The sequence below is a fragment of the Macrotis lagotis genome, chromosome 1 (assembly GCF_037893015.1).
Source record: "Macrotis lagotis isolate mMagLag1 chromosome 1, bilby.v1.9.chrom.fasta, whole genome shotgun sequence".
Taxonomy (NCBI): Eukaryota; Metazoa; Chordata; class Mammalia; order Peramelemorphia; family Peramelidae; genus Macrotis; species Macrotis lagotis.
In genome coordinates, this window is record NC_133658.1 from 733,771,659 (window position 1) to 733,793,831 (window position 22,173).

At 36.9% G+C, this 22,173-nt stretch overlaps 2 protein-coding genes across 3 annotated transcripts in view; one reads left to right on the forward strand and one right to left on the reverse strand.

The window, feature by feature from the left end:
* The window catches only part of WASF3 (WASP family member 3), a 194,511-nt gene that overhangs the window by 60,244 nt on the left and 112,094 nt on the right, over positions 1-22,173 (reverse strand). The window lies entirely within an intron of this gene.
* Positions 13,422-14,024, forward strand: LOC141507965 (phosphatidylinositol N-acetylglucosaminyltransferase subunit P-like). Its single transcript, XM_074216170.1, has one exon. It carries the CDS (start codon positions 13,438-13,440, stop codon positions 13,840-13,842), a length of 405 nt encoding a protein of 134 aa, XP_074072271.1. The 5' UTR covers positions 13,422-13,437; the 3' UTR covers positions 13,843-14,024.

Here is a 22,173-nt window from a genome sequence, read left to right on the forward strand (position 1 = left end):
GGGTCCAATATTTTATCTACTGTGCCATCCACTCGGATGACCAAAGCAATAGTGATACAAAAAAAGGCAACAAAATCATAACTATCTTCAATTAAATAATATTCTAATGACAAGACAAATATGAAAGTAACTAGGCATGTACAGGACATAAGCAGAATAGTTGGAAGATAATCTCAGCAGGGAAGACACTGGCAGCTTGTGGAGAAAGGAAGTACAGGAATAGTCCTGTACAAAGTGAGATTTTAGCTAAGTATTGAAAGATGCTGGGAGACATTCCTTAATATATACAAGGATATGATCAGGTAGCTTACAAAGGAAGAAATACAAACTATCAACAATCTGATGGAAAATATTCTAAATAGCTAGTAATTAATGACAAACATTAAAGCAACTTTGAGAATCCACCTCAGATCTATAAGCCTGACTGAGAAAAAAAAAAGAAAATGATAAATTTTAGAAAGGCTGGGGGAAATTAAGTATACTACTACATTGTTGGGGGAGTTGTGAATTGGTCCAGTCATTCTGGAAAGCAAAATAAAAGTATGCCTTTTGTACATCACTTTTGACCTATCTAGATCAATAATAAGTCTATACTCCAAAGAAATAAAACATGGGAGGGAATCTATATGCAAAACATTATAGCAACTTTTTCTGTGGTAGCCAAAAATTGGAAAATAAAGAGTATACTATTAATGAATAGTTAAATAAAGTTTGATATGTGGATATGATAGAATGTTATTATCATAAAATGATGAAAAGAAACTGAGTGAACTGATACAGAATGAAATAAGCAGAAGAAAACACTTTATACAATAACATTGTACATTAAAAAAGCCAACTTTGAAAGAAGAAATTTGATCACTTCAGTGATAAATCTCATATCTGAAAGAATGAAGGTAAAACATGACACTGACTTATCAGACAAAGGTAATGAACTTAGAGAATAAAAAGTGATACATATTTTCAGACATATCTAATAATGGAGATTTGTTTGCTGACCTATGCAACTCAATATTAAAGGACTTTGTGTGTAGGGAGGTGTGTTTACTGAACTCAGTGGTGGTAAGGGAAGTGAGAGACTAATAAAAACTAAATAAAAATGATATTAATTGAAAAAGGAAAGGAATGTACATGAGAGATGTTGTAAAACTAACAACAAGATTCTACCACAGGTTGGATATGTGAGTTGAGTTGAAGGTGATACCAAGGTTGTAAGTCTAGGAGGATCATAATGTCCTCAATAGTTGATTGATTGAATAACAGAAGTTTCAGAAAATGTAAGGATTTAGAAAGAAAGACAATGAGTCCTGATTTGTACATGTGTTTGCACTACCTTCACCATGAAAATATAAGCTCCTTGAGGGCAAAGATTGTTTCCACCATTTTTTTCTGCTCTTTTTTTCCCTAGAGACTTAGATCACTACCCTACTACATATTAAGCACTTAATAAATGCTTTTGACTGAATTACTGAGGTCTTCATTCAGATATCCTAACCCTTGATTCCCCATGGTTCTTCCAATCAATCACCTCTATTCTGGCTTCACTTAACATCCTTCATAGGTTGACCCTATGGCCCAAGTGCATAGTAAATAAGTACTTAGCCTTGACCCTATGACCCTAAGTAAGGACTTAATAAAACCTTTTGACTGAATTATTGAGGTCTTCCTTCATTAAGATCCCCTAACCCTTGATTCCTCCTAGTTCTCCCAATCAATTACCTCCATTCTAGCTTCATTTCCCATCTTTCATAGTCTCAACCCTGTATTTTAACTAGTTTCAAAGGTCTCATTCACCCTTGAGCCCTTTGTTCCCCTGACCTTTAAGGTTACCACCCTGAGTATCCTCAATCCTGGAAAATTCCTATAAGACATTTATTACTGCCTTTGTTGTTTCTACTCCCCAGCATTAAAGTGCTCCTGGTGGAAGTCTGGAAATTATTCACTATAGTAAACATGTTTCCTAACCTTAACTCAATTCACAAGACTGTAGAACACTCCTTATTAATCAACCAATTCACTATCAAATCTTCCTTAAAATCTTGTCAAAACCTCTCAAGCTTCATCCTACCAATCCCTCAACAGATGACCTTGCTTCTGATTTGGCTAAAGAAACAGGTCAATAAAGGTGAGAATTTACACTTCTTCTAATCTGTAGCTTCAAAAGACTGTCATTAGCCACACTTTGTCCTTTCTTTTCATGTCAGATGAAGTAACATAACTCTTTGCTGACCTTAATCATTCAATCCATGTCCCTAACCCCATCACTTTCAGAGACTATATATAATAACAATAATTGCATTCATGTAATGCATTAAGGTTTGTACAATGTTTTACAAACACAATCTCATTTTATGTTCTTCATAACAACCCTCAGAAGAAGGTGCTATTATCATTCCTAATCTACAGATAAGGAAAATGAAGTAAATAGAATTTAAGTGACTGGCCCAGGATCACACAGCTAATATCTAAGGCTAAAATCAAGGCTTCCTGACTTTAGCTAAAGCACATTCATATACATATATATATATATATATATATATATATATATATATATATATATACATATATATGTGTGTGTGTGTGTGTGTGTGTGTGTGTGTGTGTGTATAACCTTTCCCTCTTCACTGGTTTCTTCTTCTCTGCCTAAAAAATATATACATATTTCACTTCTCAAAAATATCCCTTGAACCTGCCAGGTTCACATCCTTTCTCTCTTCCCTTCATTGCTAACCTACAAGTCTATTTTATGTGTGTGTGTGTGTGCGCACATGTGCATGTGTATGTGTGTACAAATATACATATATACATCTATATTATATATGTATGTATATAGGCACTTCTACTCTCTCATTATTTAATCACTCTCAGAAACATCTCATCTGGCACCTACCATTTTATTCAAATTGTTTCCTCCTAATTGTAGTGACTTCCTAATTGTAAAATCTAATGTAAAATCTAATAGCTTCTTCTCAGTCCCTATTTTACTTGATCTTTTTGAAATATTTGGCATTAACCCCTCTGCTTTTCCTAAATATTCTCCCCCCCCCCCCCCCCTTGCCTTTTGTGGCACTGTTCTGTTCCTCCCACATCTCTGACCATTCTTTGTGAGTTTCCTTATCTGGCTTCCTTGAGTGCAGTCATTATCCAAACCTCTTTCCTTGACCTTCTTTCCCCAGCATTTTCTCCTTAGCAATCTCATCTACTCCCACACTTTCAATTATCAACTAGGCAGATGACTCACAGATCTCTATCTGTAGCTCTGACCTCTTGTCCCACATATTCAACTGCCTCCCTGATACCTCTACTTGGATAACACATCTGATTGATTGAATCAACTCAATCAACTCAAACTCAGTTTTCAAAAGAGAATTGGTCATTATCAAACCTCCAATATCTTCCCCTCCCTCTAATTTCTTTTGTGATGAATTTCACTGTTCCATAGGTCCTTCAAGTTCAAAATCACAGTCTTAATTTGAGCCTCTCACCTCAGTATCTCATTGATTATTAAGTCCTTGAGTCTTTCTCCAAAATATCTTTCAAATCAGTTTTCTTCATAATCTCTTTTTTGGGCTTTATAATTGTTTGATGACTTATTTCCTTATCTCTTGGCTCCTCTCTCTTTGCCAACATAACTTTATGATGGCTCCTAACCTTCATCTCTTGGAATTTCTAATAAGGAAGACAATTAATAAAGTACTTTAAAGTTTACAAAGCACTTTACATATTCTATCTCCTTTGAGATTTGCCTTGCAAAGAAGTTGTAATTGGTTTGATTTTTCAAGACCTTTCAAATCTTGTTTCCCACTGGTCCCCTTTGTATACTCTAAACTCTAGCCAAACTGTTCTAACCGTTATTTCTCAATCTCATGCCATGCTCTTCTCCTGCCTCCATAACTTTGCAAAGTCCATTATTCAGCCTGGAACAGATTTCTCCATTCTTCCACTCCCACCCTCTAACATTCTTCTCTTGCTTTCAGGTCAGATGGGGCCTCCTCCAAGAAACCTAACTTGATCATCCTAGCCAGCAATGATTCTCTCTCTCTCTCTCTCTCTCTCTCTCTCTCTCTCTCTCTCTCTCTCTCTCTCTCTCTCTCTCTCTCTCTCTCTCTCTCTCTGTCTCTCTCTCTCTCTGTCTCTCTCTCTCTCTCTGGATCTTTCAGGTTACTTGGTTTGATCTCTCCTTCACACTACAGTGTTTTCTGATTTGTATTATAGTTATCTGTGCATGTGTCTCCTCTCTACTCCTTGAAAGAAGGGACTAGGTAATTATTTTTTCATCTTTGTATTTCCAGCATTTAGCATATAGCAGGTGCTTGACAAACATTACATCTCATTAGCTGTTCAATTGTAAACATTTGTGCCAGTGTCTTTTCAGAACTTTGCCCATTTGGTTTTGCAGTTATTCTATTTCAGTTCATCATACAGCAGCTGCTTGGGCAGATTGCTTTTAGTCATTCAGTGTTGTTTTCTTCCAGAGTCAGAAAAGGCTGGAATTGATCATTTCAACTATATAAAATCTTGGAAATGTTTAAGACACCTTTTCTAGACCCTTCTCCATGTGGAGTTGGCAATACAGCCCTAAACCACAGACATAAGGTTGTTAGGTGAGATCACCAATCTATTGAGTGTCAGGTTTCTGATTTTAATCAAATGATCCTGCCTCTAAATCTAAAATAATTTCCATTTCATTTTTATGTCTCTCAAATACAAGCATTCTGTACAATGGTAAAATACTTTTAGAACTACTTTTTTCCTTGTTGAAAAAAAGATGAACTGCATTGCTACATCTAGCTAATCTCACACAAGACCTCTATAGAATGATTGACTGGATATAAGGATATAGTAGAAGCCATAGAAGTCTTTCCTCAACAGCAATAACACTATACCTTTTTGATCCCTATATCTGCTGGACAAAGCCCTCAGATCCATCATACAACCACTGTGTTTTTTTTCTGCTCAAACAGTAGCTGAGGCTATGATCCAATTCAAGGGTGATATTGAACATTAATGTCCAACACATGTGTGGCTTATAGTATTAGACCATGAACACTGTCAGTGCCCTAGATATCAAAAGTAACTGAATTTGAGAAAGATTAAAACTATCAGGTCTAATCTCATCAAATATGGCATTCTTACCCAATTAATCAAGCATTTAATTTATTCATTCCATCTCAAGTATTCTTTGAGTTTTTTAAAAAATATTATTTATTTTTATTTTATTTTCAGTTCCAAATTCTCTTCCTACCTTCCTTCCCCTCCCCACCCATTGAGAAAATAAGAAATACAATATTCGTGTACATAATGTACTTTGTAAACTTGGAACAGTTATTATTATTGTTGTTGTTTTCATATCAGCAAACACTATGCTTTTTTTTTGCATTTAGGAAAAATATCACATGAATTCTGATAAAATCTTCCAGTGGTAGAAAGGTTTTTCAAGCTCATTGGTGGATAGACTCATCCCTTTATTTACTAAAGGATAGTAGAAACAGCACTAGAATTAGTAAAGGGCAGCATTGTCAAGACTTTGGCTTAAGCAGCAACATCTGAACAAAGTGAATGAATGATTCCTCTCTTCTCTCCTCCTAAGCAAAGTCATAAAGGCAAGCCCTAGAGACCTGTGGCTTGAGCCTCTCAATGACTGCCCTAGCCAAGTCCTGGCCCTATGGCCAAATCTCTCTTTCTCTCTCTCTCTCTCTCTCTCTCTCTCTCTCTCTCTCTCTCTCTCTCTCTCTCTCTCTCTCTCTCTCTCTCTCCTGCCTTTCCTATAATGGGGGTCTAAATCCTTGCAAGGGATGAGGAGAAAAAATTTCAGAGGTTGATCACTCCTGTGAATGATGGAGGTGGACAGAAAACAAGTCATGAAAATTAAGGGGAATGTTATTTGGGGGAAGAGAGAGAAAATTAGTGATTGGGATGGAAAAATATGTGGCAACTCCTGCATTTATTCAAAAGACATGAAGAATGATCTAGAGACCATAAAAGATAGCAGTAAAAATCTGGAAAGGATGGAGTTATAGTTTCTGAGTGATGGTGGCAGATCTGAAAGTAGCTGCAAGGTACAAGGACTATACCAATAGTTCTACCTGGTACTGGATGTGAGAGAAAGATATGGGAGAAGGCAGCAGACTTGGAATGGGAGTCAAGAGACTCTGAAATCATGAGAATATCAGATTACAAGAGGTGATGGTGGTAGAATAAGCTCATTCATCATTAAACTTGAAATCCTTTTGCCAATGAATTTTTATCAGACTTCACTTGAGTCTTCTCCTACATTCCAAAAAGTAGTGTGAGGAATATGGGGGTATTTGGTTTCCACAAGAATGTGAAGGAAGATCATTAGTTTATATTACAAAGATTGGGGTCTGCCTATATTGGTACCTATGGGTAGGTATGTGAGCGAAAGACAAAAGACTTAGCCTTAACCTGATCAAAATCTGAGATTAGATCAGGTCTTCCCCATCTGGTTCTGTGTCTTTCTCCTTTGTGCCTGCTCAAGGTTATTGTTCATTCCCCTGTGAGGGAAAATATATCAAGGCAAATGTATCAATTAGATTGTGACCCTGGCCAATTATTGGCAGAGAGCAGGGAGGAGCAGGCCTTTAAAACTGCATATAACACCCAGCCTTGCCATGATTTGGGGCCCCTTTCCTTAAAAGAGATGGTCCTTTTATTAAGATGTCTTAATAAAAGCCATTGAACTCACTCTGGAGTGAGTATCTATAATGATGAGCCATTTATAATAGTATTATTTATTGCTTTAACAATAACAGTAAATAAGCAATAAAATTAATTTGTCTTATGCTAAAATTCCTAGTTATGTTCCCTATTTATATTAATGAATTGAACTTTTGAAAGTAAATTCTCATAACATGAAATTCCTCTTATTGCAAGATACCACTCAGGCACCATCCTATCTGTGAAACTGCCTCTGATACTCACAACTGAAAGGTTTTCAGAGATCTAAATATTTTAATTACCTCATTCATGCAAAAAAGAATGTTCACCTTTGGTAGAAATTTTTGATCTGAAATTAAAATTATTTTCCATTTTTACTTGGTGATTTAGCCAAGTGCAAAATGTTTATTCCTCTGCAATATTTGTCTCTGAATGCTCTACTTGGCTAAAGTAATGGCAGAGGAGCTTAATGGCAGAATTGTTTCTATCTCACTACTTCCCACTAGTGAAATATTCAATCCCTCTGAATATTTTTATGGCATTCTGTTTGTGCACAAAGTTTAATGAGTTCATTAGTTACTCCAACCACACCCCACAGGCAAAACAAACCCAACTAAATGCTAATCAAGGGAGGGAGTCAAAGCCAAATTCATTAGACTTTCCATTCCTAAGGGTATCAAGAATCAATTTGATTTGTGAGAGGCTGAATAAAAACAATGGCATCTCTATCAAATGAATATTAACATTTTTCTGGAACAAATTATAATGTAAAGAGAATTGTTGAAGATGGTGTTTTGATAAATTTGCTTAAAGAAATACACTTCTCTATAAAGTTAATCAAAAAGATAAATTCAAAGGCCATAGATTAGGTGTTAATGGAAGACAATGCAGTACAATGAAAAAAGTGTTGCATCTGGGGCATCTAGGTGGCCAGTGAATAGAGCACGGGCCTTGGAGTCAGGAGTACCTGGGTTCAAATCTGACCTCAGACACTTAATAATTACCTAGCCATGTGGCCTTGGGCAAGTCACTTAACCCCATTGCCTTGAAAAATCTAAAAAAAAAAAAAAAGTGTTGAATCTGGCACCAAAGAACTTGGATTCAAATTCTGCCTATCAATTTGCTTTTTATGTGACTTTGGCAAATCACTTAATCTCTCTTGCCTTTAGTTTCTTTAACTATAAAGTGAAAACATTGGATTCGGATTCCAGTTAGTTGTCAATCTAATTCAAAGTGTCTATCTCAAACACTATCAATATTAACAATAATTAGAGTATCCATTGGTATATCAACTTAAGTTTCACAAATTCAATAACTCAGAAGTTCATAGGATCAGAGATTTAGATTTGAAAGGGACCTTAGAAGCCTGGCTGCCCTCCTTATTTCTTTGTTTGGCAGCAAGTGGGGCTAAATGACTACATAACGAGTAAATGGGGCTGGATTTGAACTCAGGGCTCAATCCACTGAGTTACCTAGTTGTCCCTCTCTTCTTCGTTTTACAGATAAGACAACTGAGGTCCACATTAGTTAAGGGACTTACCCAAGGTCATAGAGGTCATAAGGGCAGGGTTAGAATTTGACTCCAGGTCACTCTGACTCCAAATCCAAAGTTCTTTCTATTGTATTTCTACCTCATAATGGCAGCAACATTGGGGTACTCAAATTCAACCCCCTTCCTCAGTCTACATTTCCACTTGTCCATTTTTATTGCTCATATTCTATTCATTCAATCAGCAATAAATAAAAATTAATTAAATACCTGCTATGTGAGGCATTCTGTTAGGTGCTAAAGGCAAAAAACAGCACCTATTTTCTAGAAGTTCACAATCTTCTAAGAGATATAACATGCCAATGACTAGGTATGTCAAAGATATAGACAGGAAAAATTGGAGATGATAATAGTAAATTTTGTGATTCTTACTTCTGTTCAATTGTTTTTTTTAATTTAAAATGTACAATGAAATCTGTATTTTATTTCTATTCTGACTATGAACTTAGAATAGGAAAATGTCATTAGGATCTAAAAAATGATGAAGAACTCATTCTTTTGAGCTAGCCTTCTCTATTAGCATACTTTTAATGTTAAGGGTAATTCACAGAAAGCATCTAAATATATCAATTTATCATCACATAATATGAGAATGTCTAGGAGATCAAGCAAATGTGAGAACTTTTAAGACACTATATACTTTGATCATAACCTTAAACATGATAAAGCCATCTTTCACATCAGATCATTCTAACAAATATGATGTATAACTACCAGCAGCAGAGACTATAGAAAAATGTGGGATAGATAAGACATTGCTCCAAATATTTCAATCAAATGATATTGACATGTTGGAGTGTATGGCGTATTCAAGGACTAGCACCTCTGGATATGATGAGCCCTTTTCAGGGCTGCTCAATCACCTTTGGTGTCTACTAGCTATCCAATTCTCACCTGTGACTCTGAGAAGCTCTAGCATGCACAGGGGTCATACCCTGGTAAAACCATCTCAGCAGACTGGTTAAACCAGGGACACATTACAGGTCTTAAACTCATTGGTGAGTTGGGAAAATGTCTATGCCAAGCATGTAAAGACCTCCCCTAGCAGAATGAGTAAATGAAAACAATTTGTTCCAAAGGCCATGAAGACAGGCGAAGCAGGCATTATAGAACCATTAGAGCTTAATCAGACATCAAAGCATCAAAGATAACACTGCATCCCAGCCATTGTCAGTCTTGGTGTTTTTGTCTTACCACTGGTCTTCAATGGTTCTGGGAGAGAGAGAGAGAGAGAGAGAGAGAGAGAGAGAGAGAGAGAGACTGATGACTTTGTGCAGCTCTGCTTTACTTAAATCTAATTCATGCTCAAGTCAAGATATCACCCTGTAATGTCATGTCCTCTTGGAAAATGAAAGATGAGCACCACTAACTGACATGTTAGCATCAAATATAGCAGACATCAGATAAACAACTATTTTTAATCCTCCATATTAAGATGTTATTTTTATGCAGAAAAAAGGTCCTTGCTAGTTTACAAATCCCGATTATAAGAAAAGTGTCATCTTAATTAACATTAAGAATTACCAAGCACCAAAATGTGCCAAGTATGGAATAGAATAGTCAATGAGCCAGAAGGCCAATTCCTGTCCAAAAAAAGAAGCTTTTACTCACCTAGCCAATGGTCTGTCCTTCTTATCACCCCAAGACCATATTTCTGCTTTTGTTTATTCTTCTATGCCTATAGAAGAGCATTTTTCTATTCATCAAAGGAACATTTCAACAAAGGGAAACATATGTTCCTTTTGTACAGTGAGTGATTCCAACATTAGCTATCTAAGCAAATGTCAACTCAAATAGCAATACCTGGGTCATAACAGTAGTGGGTCATTTAGAATCATGGATTCAGGAAACACAAGAAAATGTCAGAGTCAGAGCAGAGACTGAGAAGCTAGCAAAAATGTAACATATTCAAATACCTTAATAAAGTCTTTAGATAGGAGCGAAGATGGTCATATGGTCAGAGAGTTATAGCTATAGAAACTAATGAGTAATCTAATCTAAACCCAACATTTTAACCAAGAGGAAACTAAAACTCAGAAAAGTTAAATAATTATACAACTTACAGATAGTGAGTGGTAATTGGCAAAAATTTAGAAAATTAAAACTCAATTTTTGAAATAGCTTCCCATTCCAAGATTTTATAGTTCAACTAGAAATACTCTGCTATGAGATACTTCAATATAATTACAATATCAATGGCAGGGGTGCAAGTTCCCAAATTTCACCTAACACTTAAATTACTCATTTTTAAATAAAATTGTATGTGAAAATGTTCCATATATCCATATTGCATTTTTGCCCCTTAGAGATAGTCTCTTCTATCCAGATCCTGCAAACACAACATGAATAAACCATAGTGCACAGAACATTCACACCCAGGGGATTTCAGTTTACTTTGAATTCTCTAGGGCAAATAGTTATCAGATTAAAGTATTAAATAACAAAAGAAGATGCTGACATATTAATCCTGTTTTTTAACTGTGATGGTTATTCATACCAAACACAGGACCTTCTGGATGATTTTGGGCAAATGAGACTGGAAATGGAAAAAAGAGGGTTCTGAGTTTTTTACACTATTTTAAAATCTGTTTGGGAATTCTTGTATAAATTTTTAAAAATAAAACTTATTTTTATTAAAATATGGTACAATAAATCTTTTTTTGAAAATTTTCAAGGTGAAGCATTTGGAATAGAGGGAGAGGAGGGTGGGAAAAAGGAAAGAAAGAAAGAGAGAAAGGGGTAGACTCAGAAAAACTCCACAATTTTGTGATTTTTTTTTATCATAAATTACCATATGGCTTCAATTAAAAACATATTTCCTAAAACAGGGACAAGGTCCTGTTGTATTTACTTTATTCTCACAAACATTTTTTTCCTAAGAAAATGTGACATTTTCTAATTTAAGAAGTACAAAATTCTTTACCCTAACAAAATGAGTTTCACTACAGGATCTCAGAGGTGACATAGGACAAATCAGTAATATACCTTTCCCTAGAATGGGGCATCTAAGTGGTGCAGCAGATAAAGTGCCAGGCCTGGAGTTAGAAAGACTCAGCTTTCTGAATTCAGATCTGGTCTTGGACAGATTTGTGACCATGGGCAAATTATTTCACTCTGCCTCAGTTTCCTCATCTGTAAAATGAGTTGGAGAAGTTTCACACCAGTATCTTTGCCAAGAAAACCCCATAAGAAATCATGAAGAGTCAGACAGGACTGATGACAACTGAAAAACAACAAAAGAATATCCCAGTTTTCAGGCAGGTCTATGGTATTTCTTCAGCGACAGTTCTTCTCTACCTTATGGAAGGGTTCTTCAAGTCATACATTGATATTGCCTCAAAAAATCTAACTCCTTCATTTCTCAATTCCTTCAGTTTCCATACTACTACTGCAATATTTCATCAGTGACAGCTCTTCTCTACCCTTATAGAAGGGTTTTTCAGGTTATATATTGATATTGCTTCAAAAAGTCTAACTCCCTCATTCCTCAATTCCTTCAGCAACCAAACTACTCCTGCAATTCACTCAGTTGTGCAAAGAGATAATCATACCCTTGATCTTGCCAACACCCACAAATATTTCACTTCCATATAAAAATTTATGAAACTCCCTTATATGTTCATAATTTCCTATCTTTCTGTCTCTATGTATTATCACTGCCACACCTATTCTTCCTCCTCACCAGTACTTCCAATTTCCAACAACCCTGAGTTGTTTCTCAGAATTCACCTGTGCTCCTACTGCATTCTCCTCCTTTCCCAATCTCAATCATTAACCAGTTTAGTTCTACACTATCCTCTACTCTCAAACCCCTGGCCTCAGTATCAAATTTCCCCTCATGATTTGCAAAATCCCAACCCTAAATTACTGCCATCATCTGCCTCTTCCACTCCAATTCACATGCAGTTGAATGAAGTTGGAAGAAATGACCCATCTTGATAGATTGACTGCAGACTTACAACTTTTAATTTCAACTAGACCTTCACAGGATCAAACAATCTTTTTCCACCTCCTTAATTTAATCTATTTCAATCATCAGAGCCTGTTTCAAACCTCTTATAAAACTTCAAAACTCTCTTATCAAACCTCCATAACCTATTCTACCACCCCCCCAACAACTTAGTTAGGCATGGTCCTTCATATAAGAAAATATGGGGGGGGAGCAGCTAGGTAGTGCAGTGGATAGAGCACCAGCCCTGGAGTCAGGTGGACCTGAGTCAATCTGACCTCAGACACTTAATAATTATCTAGCTGTGTGGCCTTGGGCAAGTCACTTAACCCCATCGCCTTAAATAAATATTTTTTTTAAAAAAGAGAAAATACAGGCCATTTACATGAGCTCTCTTCTATAACTCTCAAATCAAGAGATAATATTTGTAAAGTGCTTACCACAGTGCTCGTTGTGTAGGTGCTCTATTGAAAGCTTTATTTACTTCCCTTCTCTTCCCTCTCAAAAACCTTGTCAACCTATTCACTCCAACTTTATTTCACTCACTGAGGGCAGCTAGATGATACAGTGAATAGATAGAGCACTGGCCTTGAAGTCAGGAAGATGGGAGTTGGAATCCAACTTCAGACACGGGGTATTCACTAGTTCTGTGACCTTGGGCAAGTCACTTAATCCTGACTGCCTCACATCCAGGATCATCTCCAGTTGTCCTGATTCATATCTGGTCACTGGACTAGATGGCTCTGGAGGAGAAAGTGAGTCTGGAGATCTAGTACAGCATCCCCCTCACTATAAATCCAAATCACTTGCATCACCTCCATGGTGTCATAGTCTTCGAGATTGAAAAATAAACCTCATCATCCTTGAATTGACTGCTTCCAACAATCATCTTTCCCCTCTAATCTTTAACCTCTTCCTTGTTATCCTCAAAGGCACACTATCCTTATATCCTCCCTAGATTTACCATGCTCTTTTTATCCTATATATTATCTTCCATTCATAGCCATGTTCTTTAAAAAGAAAAAGCTATTTCCTCTACATTCACTCACTTCCAAATACTCTGCAATCTGATGTCAAATCTTAGCATTTAACTACATCTGCCCTTTCCAACATTATCACCTGCCAAATAGGACAGTCTTTTTTTTTTTCAGTCCCCATCTTTCTTGATTTCTCTATAGCATTTTCCTCTTAAAAAGTCTCTCTCGGAGCGCCCACCGGGCGCTGCCTGGTGCCCTCCCACACGCGGGTGCCCCGAGCCACCATGGTGGAGAACTCGCCATCGCCGCTGCAGGAAAGAGCCATCTATGCCTTCGTGCTCTTCCTGAGCTCCCAGTGCAGCTTCATACTCTATCTTGTGTGGGCATTTATTCCCAAGACCTGGTTAAACTCCATAGGACTAACATACTGGCCTCAAAAGTACTGGGCAGTGGCTTTGCCAGTCTACCTCTTGATTACCTTAGTAATTACTTACATATTGATATTTGGAATTAATATGGTGAATACTTCTCCACTGGATTCTATTCATACAGTCACAGATAACTATGCCAAAAATCAGCCACAGAAGAAATCTCAAGAAAAAGCTGTCCCAGCCTTAAAGGACATACCTATTAGTGAAGTAAACCAAATGTTCTTTATTGCTGCCAGAGGACTATATACTAAAAGCTGAATCCTAGAGAGAACATCGTAATCACAAACATTCATTTAAAAATTTTTAAAATAGGATTATTTTTAACTAATGATTTTTCTATCTCCCCCAAATACCTTGTGTTCATTGAGAAGGGAAAAGATTCATATTGATTACATGGAGACCTGACCTTGGAGCCAGCAAAACATTGATTCAAGTCTCCCTTCTGAAACCCTAAATTGTAAGATGTTGGGCAAACCACTTCTCAATGTTCTTTTTAACTCTCTAAAACTCTATGTCACAGAGAAGATGTAGAGACAGGGACTTCCCTATATTAGTTTAATAATGGATCTAGTCCCTATCTTGATCAGATTTTTTAGGAAAAAATTCCAAATATCAGTTGATGAATGGAAGAAATAAAATATTATGTGTCATATGTACTAGCAAAGAAGTTCTTATTAAAAATCTGTCTAATTAAACACTATACTTAATGAACAAGAAAAAAAAAGTCTCTCTCCAGAATCCCAGCCAAGCTGACAGAGAGAAATCAAGCCCTGTGCTAAGGTCTCCTGATCTTCCCTCATTGTAAGGGATTGTTGTATGTGGGAGTACTGTAAACTTTCATCACCTGGTGTCCTCGAGCACAAGAGCCTTGTTTTAGTGGTTGATTGTAGAATGCCATGGGAATGGGAGTGGACCAGGGACTGGGGAGGATATTTAAGCACTTATATTTGGTTTAATAAATGGAGATCATGGGGGCGGCTAGGTGGCACAGTGGATAAAGCACTGGCCTTGGAGTCAGGAGTACTTGGATTCAAATCCAGTCTCAGACACTTAATAATTACCTAGCTTTGTGGCCTTGGGCAAGCCACTTAACCCCATTTGCCTTGCAAAAAAAACCCTAAAAAAATAAAAATAAATGGAGATCATGGAGAACTTGGGGAACTAGGAGATCTTAGAGTATTAGGAGAACTAGGAGAACTTGCCATCCTTGTCTCCCACCCCTTCAACATTCACCTGGGTAAGGATAAGCTAGACAGCAGGAACCTAACACTTCCTGAGCACCTAGTCAAACTGGAATATAACAAATGGTGCCTGGACAGGGACACAAAGGCAGAGCTATCTGAGTTGAGTCTGGTATAAGGACCAGCAGATACAAGTAAGAGAAACCAGGAGACATCCCCAGAGCAGAGAACCTTGGAGTGGTAACAGATTGTTACCAGGGGGGTGATTTTAAGGAAGTTGGAACAAGGAGGTGTAAAGGAAAGCAAAAGTAAGAAGAAACAAATAAGTATTCAGCATTGAGGAGTCAGTGAGAAGTAGAGTCTCCAAGGCAGCACCACAGGGGACAGAGATTCTTCCTCAGCAGCAGTCTGTACTAGCACTATGAATGGGATGTGGGGAACCTGCTTGCTGTTCCTTTTGATTGCTGCTGCCTGTCTGGCTGCACTAACTTCGATCCAAATCCCTAAAGTATGACCAACTGCAGAGACTTCTCATCGGTGCCGCAGACCCAGTGCCATAGACCTGGACACCAACCGTGACACCTACAACGAATTCCACTCCCAAAGGAATTTTACTTTCCAGCCTACAACCAAGCATGCCACAATTCTTGCTCTGGCACCAGAAAGCCGTGAAGTACACACTAACTGCACTTCCTCTGTTGAGAGCAAAAATATCACATGCTCTTAGACAGTCTGTAATGGTATTGACTACTGTTCAGAAAATGCAACAACTCCAAATTGTACTGTTGTTAACAACTCGAGTAATTTCAATTGCTCTCTATCATTCTCTGCCACTCTAATCTTCTGCAGAGGGCGGGGGAGGGAGAAGGGAAATCTTCCTTTTTGGAACTTTGAAACTCAAGCCTATGTCTTAAAAAGCTTACTGTAGAAATCAAGGGACCCCCATTCTTTCTTCCTGGTTAGGGAAGGAAGGGGGAGTTGGGCAATGACTACATTTTTCTTAAGCTATTGATTGGGAAGTTTCATGGTCAATTAGTTAAGAAAAAAGGGGAAGAAGACTTTTTTCTTGGACTGGAAAATTCAGATTTCATTTTATGAATGAAGCCTGTGCTTATGGCTAATATTTTGGTATGTTATATATGTGTATCTAATCATAAATAGGACATTTTACACATCTCTTCTGGCCTAGAAAGGTGGGAAAATGTTTCTATATTTTGAGATCTGGTACTAACCAGGGTATCAATCACAACATGGTAAAAGTGATACAAGAGAATTGCTTCTGTGTTTGTATTTGTGTCTAAACTCCTGTGTGTGTGTGTGTGTGTGTGTGTTATTCAGATCTGAAATAGTTACAGTTGCCTGAGTTAAATGTTATTCCTTTGAGTTTGGGCTTTGAATTTGATTGCTTTGAAAGGATTTTTGGTTGGGCAAAAAAAAAATTTGTAATCTTTATCTCATCTCTCATCACACAGTTATGGTAAGGGGAAATATCACAAATTGTGACCCCCTTATGGGATAAAACTGTGGATTCATGCATAATATAATAATGTAAATATTATTTTGTGAAATTTAATAACTCATGTTAATTGACCTGGATGCTTAGTTGCTTTTACTATTGTTTAATTGACATTTGTTCATATTATTTTTAACTTTTGTTTACAACTTATTTGGCATTCATTATGTAATTGAATTAAGGAATTTTGCTTCAAAAAATGGGGGGGGGGATATGTAAAGGACTGTTGTTTGTGGGAGTACTGTAAACTTTCATCATCTGGTGTCCTCAAGCACCAGAACCTTATTTTACTGGTTGATTGTAAAGGAGTTGGAGTGGGAGTGGATCATGGACTGGGGAGGATATTTAAGCACTTATATTTGGGTTAATAAATGGAGATCTAGGAAATATTGGAGTATTTGGAGAACTAGAAAAAATTTCCATCCTTGTCTCCACCCCCTCCAATGTTTGCCTGCATAAGGATAAGCTAGCCAGCAGGAACCTAAGACTCTCTGAGCAGCTAGTCAAATAAGAATGTAACACCTCATATATGATATGAAACAAACCTCATAACAGAAATGATCAACAAAATCCAGAAAAAAGAAACTAGGAGAAGAAAATCTACCAACAAGTTCTGTCTCCAGTGGTGGATGAGCCAGGGGCAGAGAACAGAGAGCCAGTGCAGAGGTGGAATGAGACTCGGAATAACCCAAGGTCATTGGGAAGGCTTTGACTGAGAGCTGAAGTCTGAGAACCAACTAAGCTACGGAGGCTTTGGCTGTGACAGCAGCAGTCTAGAGAGCTCCAGCAAGACTGGAGGGTGAGTTCCAGCACAGAGTGTGGCTGGACATCAATCCACTGGGCTTGGCTGGTCAGGAGGACCATGGACTCCTTATTTTGATTTCAGCAGAGTCCTATTCCCAGAACAAAGGTAGTAACAGTACCCCCCTCCCCCCCCCCCCCCAGGCTCAGGCTTGGGCAGCAGAGCTCCCTTTGCTGAATAGGGAGATTAACATTATCGTCCCCTGGGTCCAGCCCACTTTGTTCAAGGATGAAAGTATCCAGCAGTGCCACCCATCCTTCTAGGCCAAGGAAAAGGGCCTCAAAGCAAGGATGCAAACTCTCCAGGGAAAGCAACCAGAACCCCTTATTGGTGAGCCCACTCAGAGTTACTAAACTCAATGAGGAAAACCTCTAGCATCCCCTACTGGCCAGCCCACATGGAGCAAAGCCTCTGTGAACTTCTGTGAACCAGGCCCTCCCACAACACAAAATATTAGGAAAATGATGAAAGGCCAGTGAAAATAGAGGTCCAAAGAAATCTACCTAGAAAGTAAAGACCCTAACTCAGAGAGATCTAGAACTTCTGAGGAGAACAGGATTTGGTTTCCAGTCCAGAAAATCTTCCTTAAAGAAATCAAGAAGGAATTTAAAAATCAATTGGAAAATTTGGGGGAAAAAACCCAAGAGAAAATTAACAGCTTGCAGCAAGAAAACAAATCTTTGGAAATACAATTGGACCAATGTAAAAAGAAAATAATCCTCTCAAATCCTCAATTGGGGGCAAATGGAAAACTCCTTCAAAAATAGAATTGACAAATTGGAAAAAGAGTTGCAAAAAGGTAAATGAAGAAAATTCTTCTCTAAAAAAAAGAATGAGGGGAGGCTAGGTGGCGTAGTGGATAAAGCACCAGCCCTGGAGTCAGGAGTACCTGGGTTCAAATCCGGTCTCAGACACTTAATAATTACCTAGCTGTGTAGCCTTGGGCAAGCCACTTAACCCCGTTTGTCTTGCAAGAACCTAAAAAAAAGAATGGAGTCTGTGGAAGCAAATGACTTCATGAAACAAGAAGAATCTGTCAAACAAAACTGAAAAAAATGAAAAAATAGAAGAAAATGTAAAAAAAAAAACCCATCAGGAAAATCACTGACTTCAAGAATAGATCCAGGAGAGACAAGTTAATAAGCCTTGGGTTCATTGAAAATATTGGAGAGAAAAAAAGAAGCCTGGACTAATATTATAGGATTTAGGGATGGAAAATTTCCATGATATCATGGAACCAGAGGGCAAAATAGTTATTGAAAGAATATATCAATCCCCTCTAGAAAGGGGATCCCAAAAGTAAAACACCAAGGAATATTGTGGCCAAATCCAGAACTATCAGATAAAAGATAAAATCCTGCAAGCAGCCAGAAATAAACAATTTAGATACCAAGGAGCCACAGTAAGGATTACACTTGACCTATCCACATCAACAATAAGGGATAGAAGGACCTGGAATGAAATATTCCAAAGAGCAAAGGAGCTTGGAATGAAGCCAATAATTCACTATCCAGAAAAACTGAGCCTTCTCTTCCAGGGAAAAAGATGGACATTTAATGAAATAGAAGACTTCCAACTTTTTCTGATGAAAAGACCTGAGCTAAAGAGTAATTTGGACTTCAAAGAGGAGTCACAAGAGATACAAGAAAAGGTAAATAAAAAGGGTAAAGGCGGGGGGGGGGCGGGGAACTGCTATCCAATAAGATGAAACTGGCTATATCCCCACCTGGGAGAAAGATTCTCATAAGTCTCAAGAATTATAACTCTATTAAAGAGTTATACTTAGCCAAAAATAATGGTCACTAGTGACATAACTATAACTCTGACAGAATGATTTAAAATAGCATCTCCTTAAAAAGAGGGACAGTAAAGAGATGGGAGGATGGAGGAGATTGGATGGGGTAAATCGCATTACATAAAGAGATACAAAGGACCTATTGCAATAGAGGGGGGAAATGGAGGAGATGAGAACCACCTGAATCTTACTCTTATCAGATTTGGCTTAAACTGAACATACACTCAGTTAAGTTAGAATACTTCTCTTACCTTTCAAATATTAAAAGGGCAAAGGGGGAGGGGGAGGAAAAGAGGAAATAACAAAAGAAAGGGAAGGAAGAAGGGGCAAAGGGAAAGGGGAAAGAAAAGGGAGGGGGGTATAAGGGGACAAACACACTGAAGGTGGTGGTATTCAGAAACAAAATATTGAAGAAATACAGATAAAGCAAAAAAAAGGGTGAAAAATACAAACAGAGGGATGATAGCATGGAGGGCAATAAAGAGTTACTAATTTTAACTTTGAATGTGAATGGAATGACCTCTCCCATGAAATATAAGTGAATAGCACAGTGGATTAAAATAGTTATTGAGGGTGGATAGGTGGCGCAGTGGATAAGAGCACCAGCCCTGGAGTCAGGAGTACCTGAGTTCAAATCTGGCCTCAGACACTTAATAATTACCTAGCTGTGTGGCCTTGGGCAAGCTACTTAACCCCACTGCCTTGCAATAAAATAAATAAAATAAAATAAATAACATAAAATAAAATAAAATAGTTATTGAAAGAATAGTTATACAGAATCCTATAATATGCTGCTTACAAGAAACTCATTTGAAACAGAGAGATACATATGGAGTAAAAGTAAAAGGAAGCAAAATATATTTTGCTTCAGCTGAAGTGAAAAAAGCAGAGGTAGCAATCCTTATCTCAGAAAAAGAAGCTGCAAAAATAGAACTCATTAAAAGAGAAGATAAGGAAGGAAACTATAACCTCCTGAAAGGTACCAGAGACAATGAAGCAATTTCAATACTATATATATGCACCAAGTGGTATGGCATCCAAATTCTTAGAGAAGTTAAATGAGTTACAGGAAGACACAGCAAAACTCTACTGGTAGGAGACTTCAAATTCCCGCTCTCAGGTTTAGATAAATCTAACTATAAAATAAATAAGGGAGTTAAGGAGGTAAATAGATTGCTAGAAAACCTAGGCATGATAGACCTTTGGAGAAAACTGAATGGGTTTAGAAAGGAATATACTTTTTTTCTGCAGTACATGGCACAAACACAAAAATTGACCACGTACTAGAGCATTAAAATCTAATGATCAACTGCAGAAAGGCAGAAATAGTGAATATATCCTTCTCAGATCATAATGCAATAAAAATCATGTGCAAATTGGGCCAGGGAGATATAGACCCAGAACTAATTGGAAACTAAATAACCTCATTTAAAGAATGAATGGATCAAGCAACAAATTGAAGAAAGAATTAATGATTTCATCTGAGATAATGACAATAACAAAACAACATACCAAAATTTAGGGATACAGCCAAGGTAGTTGTCAGGGGATATATTATATCTTTAAATGCTTACATGAATAAATTAGATAAAGAGGAAATCAACAAACTAAAACTGCAACTTAAAAATTAGTGAAATAACAAATTAAACCCCTCCAATTAAATACCAAATTAGAAATTCTAAAAATTAAAGGAGAAATTAATAAAATCAAAAGAAAACTATTGAATCAATAAATAAAATCAAGTGTTAGTTTTATGAAAAAAAGCCAATAAAATTGATAAACCTCTGATTAATTTGATTTTAAAAAAAGAAAAAACCAAATTTCTAGTGTCGTAACTGAAAAAGATGAACTCATCACTAAATGAGGGGGAAATTAAAATAATAATTCAGAATTATTCTGCCCAACTCTATGCCAATAAATTTGATAATCTAAGTGAAATGTATGAATATTTATACAAATATAAGTTTCCCAGGTTAAATGAAGATAACCCTATCTCAGAAAAAGAAATTCAACAAGCCATTATTGGACTCCCTAAGAAAAAAATCTCCAGGGCCAGATGAATTCACAAATGAATTCTATCAAACATTTAAGGAACAGTTGGCTCCAATTCTATATAAACTCTTTGGGAAAATAGGTGAAGATGGAACCCTGCCTAACTCTTTCTTAGACACCAATATGGTAATGATACCTAAACCAGGAAGAGTCAAAACAGAGAAAGAAAATTATAGACCATGATGAATATAGAGGCAAAAAACCTTAAATAAAATCTTAGCAAAATGATCACAGCGAGTTATCACTAGAGTAATATACCATGACCAAGTAGGATTTATCCCAGGAATGTAGGGTTGGTTCAATATTGGGGAAAGTTAGTATAATTATTTATATCAATATCAAACCTATCATCTGATTAAATAAATAGATGCTGAAAAAGCCTTTGAAAAAATACAGTACCCATTCCTACTAAAAACACTAGAGAGTGAAGGAATATATGGATTTTTTTTCTTAAAATAATAAACAGTATCTTTCTAAAGTCATCAACAATCATTATATGCAATGGTGATAAGCTAGAGGCATTCCCAAGAAGATCAGGGATGAAACAAGGATGCCCACTATCACCACTACTACTTAGCATTGTGTTGGAAATGTTAGCTTCAGCAATAAGAGAAGAAAAAGAAACTGAAGGAATTAGAATTGGGAAGGAAGAGACAAAACTCTCACTCTTTGCAGATGACATTATGATATACTTAAAAAAATCCAAAAAAAATTCATCTACAACCCACTATGAAGAATTAGCAACCTTAGCAAAGTCACAGGAAATAAAATGAAACCTCATAAATCCTCAGCATTTTTATTTATGACTAGCAAGATACGGCAGAAAGAGCTAGAAAGAGAAATCCCACTCAAAGTAACTTAAGACAATATAAAATACTTGGGAGTCTTCCTGCCAAGGCAGACTGAAAAAGTTTATGAAAACAATTATAAAACACTTCTCACAGAAATAAAATAAGATTTAAATAACTGGGCAAATATCAAATGCTCATGGATAGGCTGTGATAATATAATAAAAATGACAATTCTATCTAAATTAAACTACTTATTTAGTGCCTAAGCAACCAAAATTCCAAAAAATTACTTTAATGAGTTAGAGCATGTGGATAAATAAAAAGGTCAAGAATTTCCAGAGATTTTATGAAAAAAAGTGCAAAAGGAGGTGGCTTGGCCCTACCAGATCTAAAATTATATTATAAACCATCGGTCGTCAAAACTGTCTGGTGCTGGCTAAGAGATAGACTGGTGG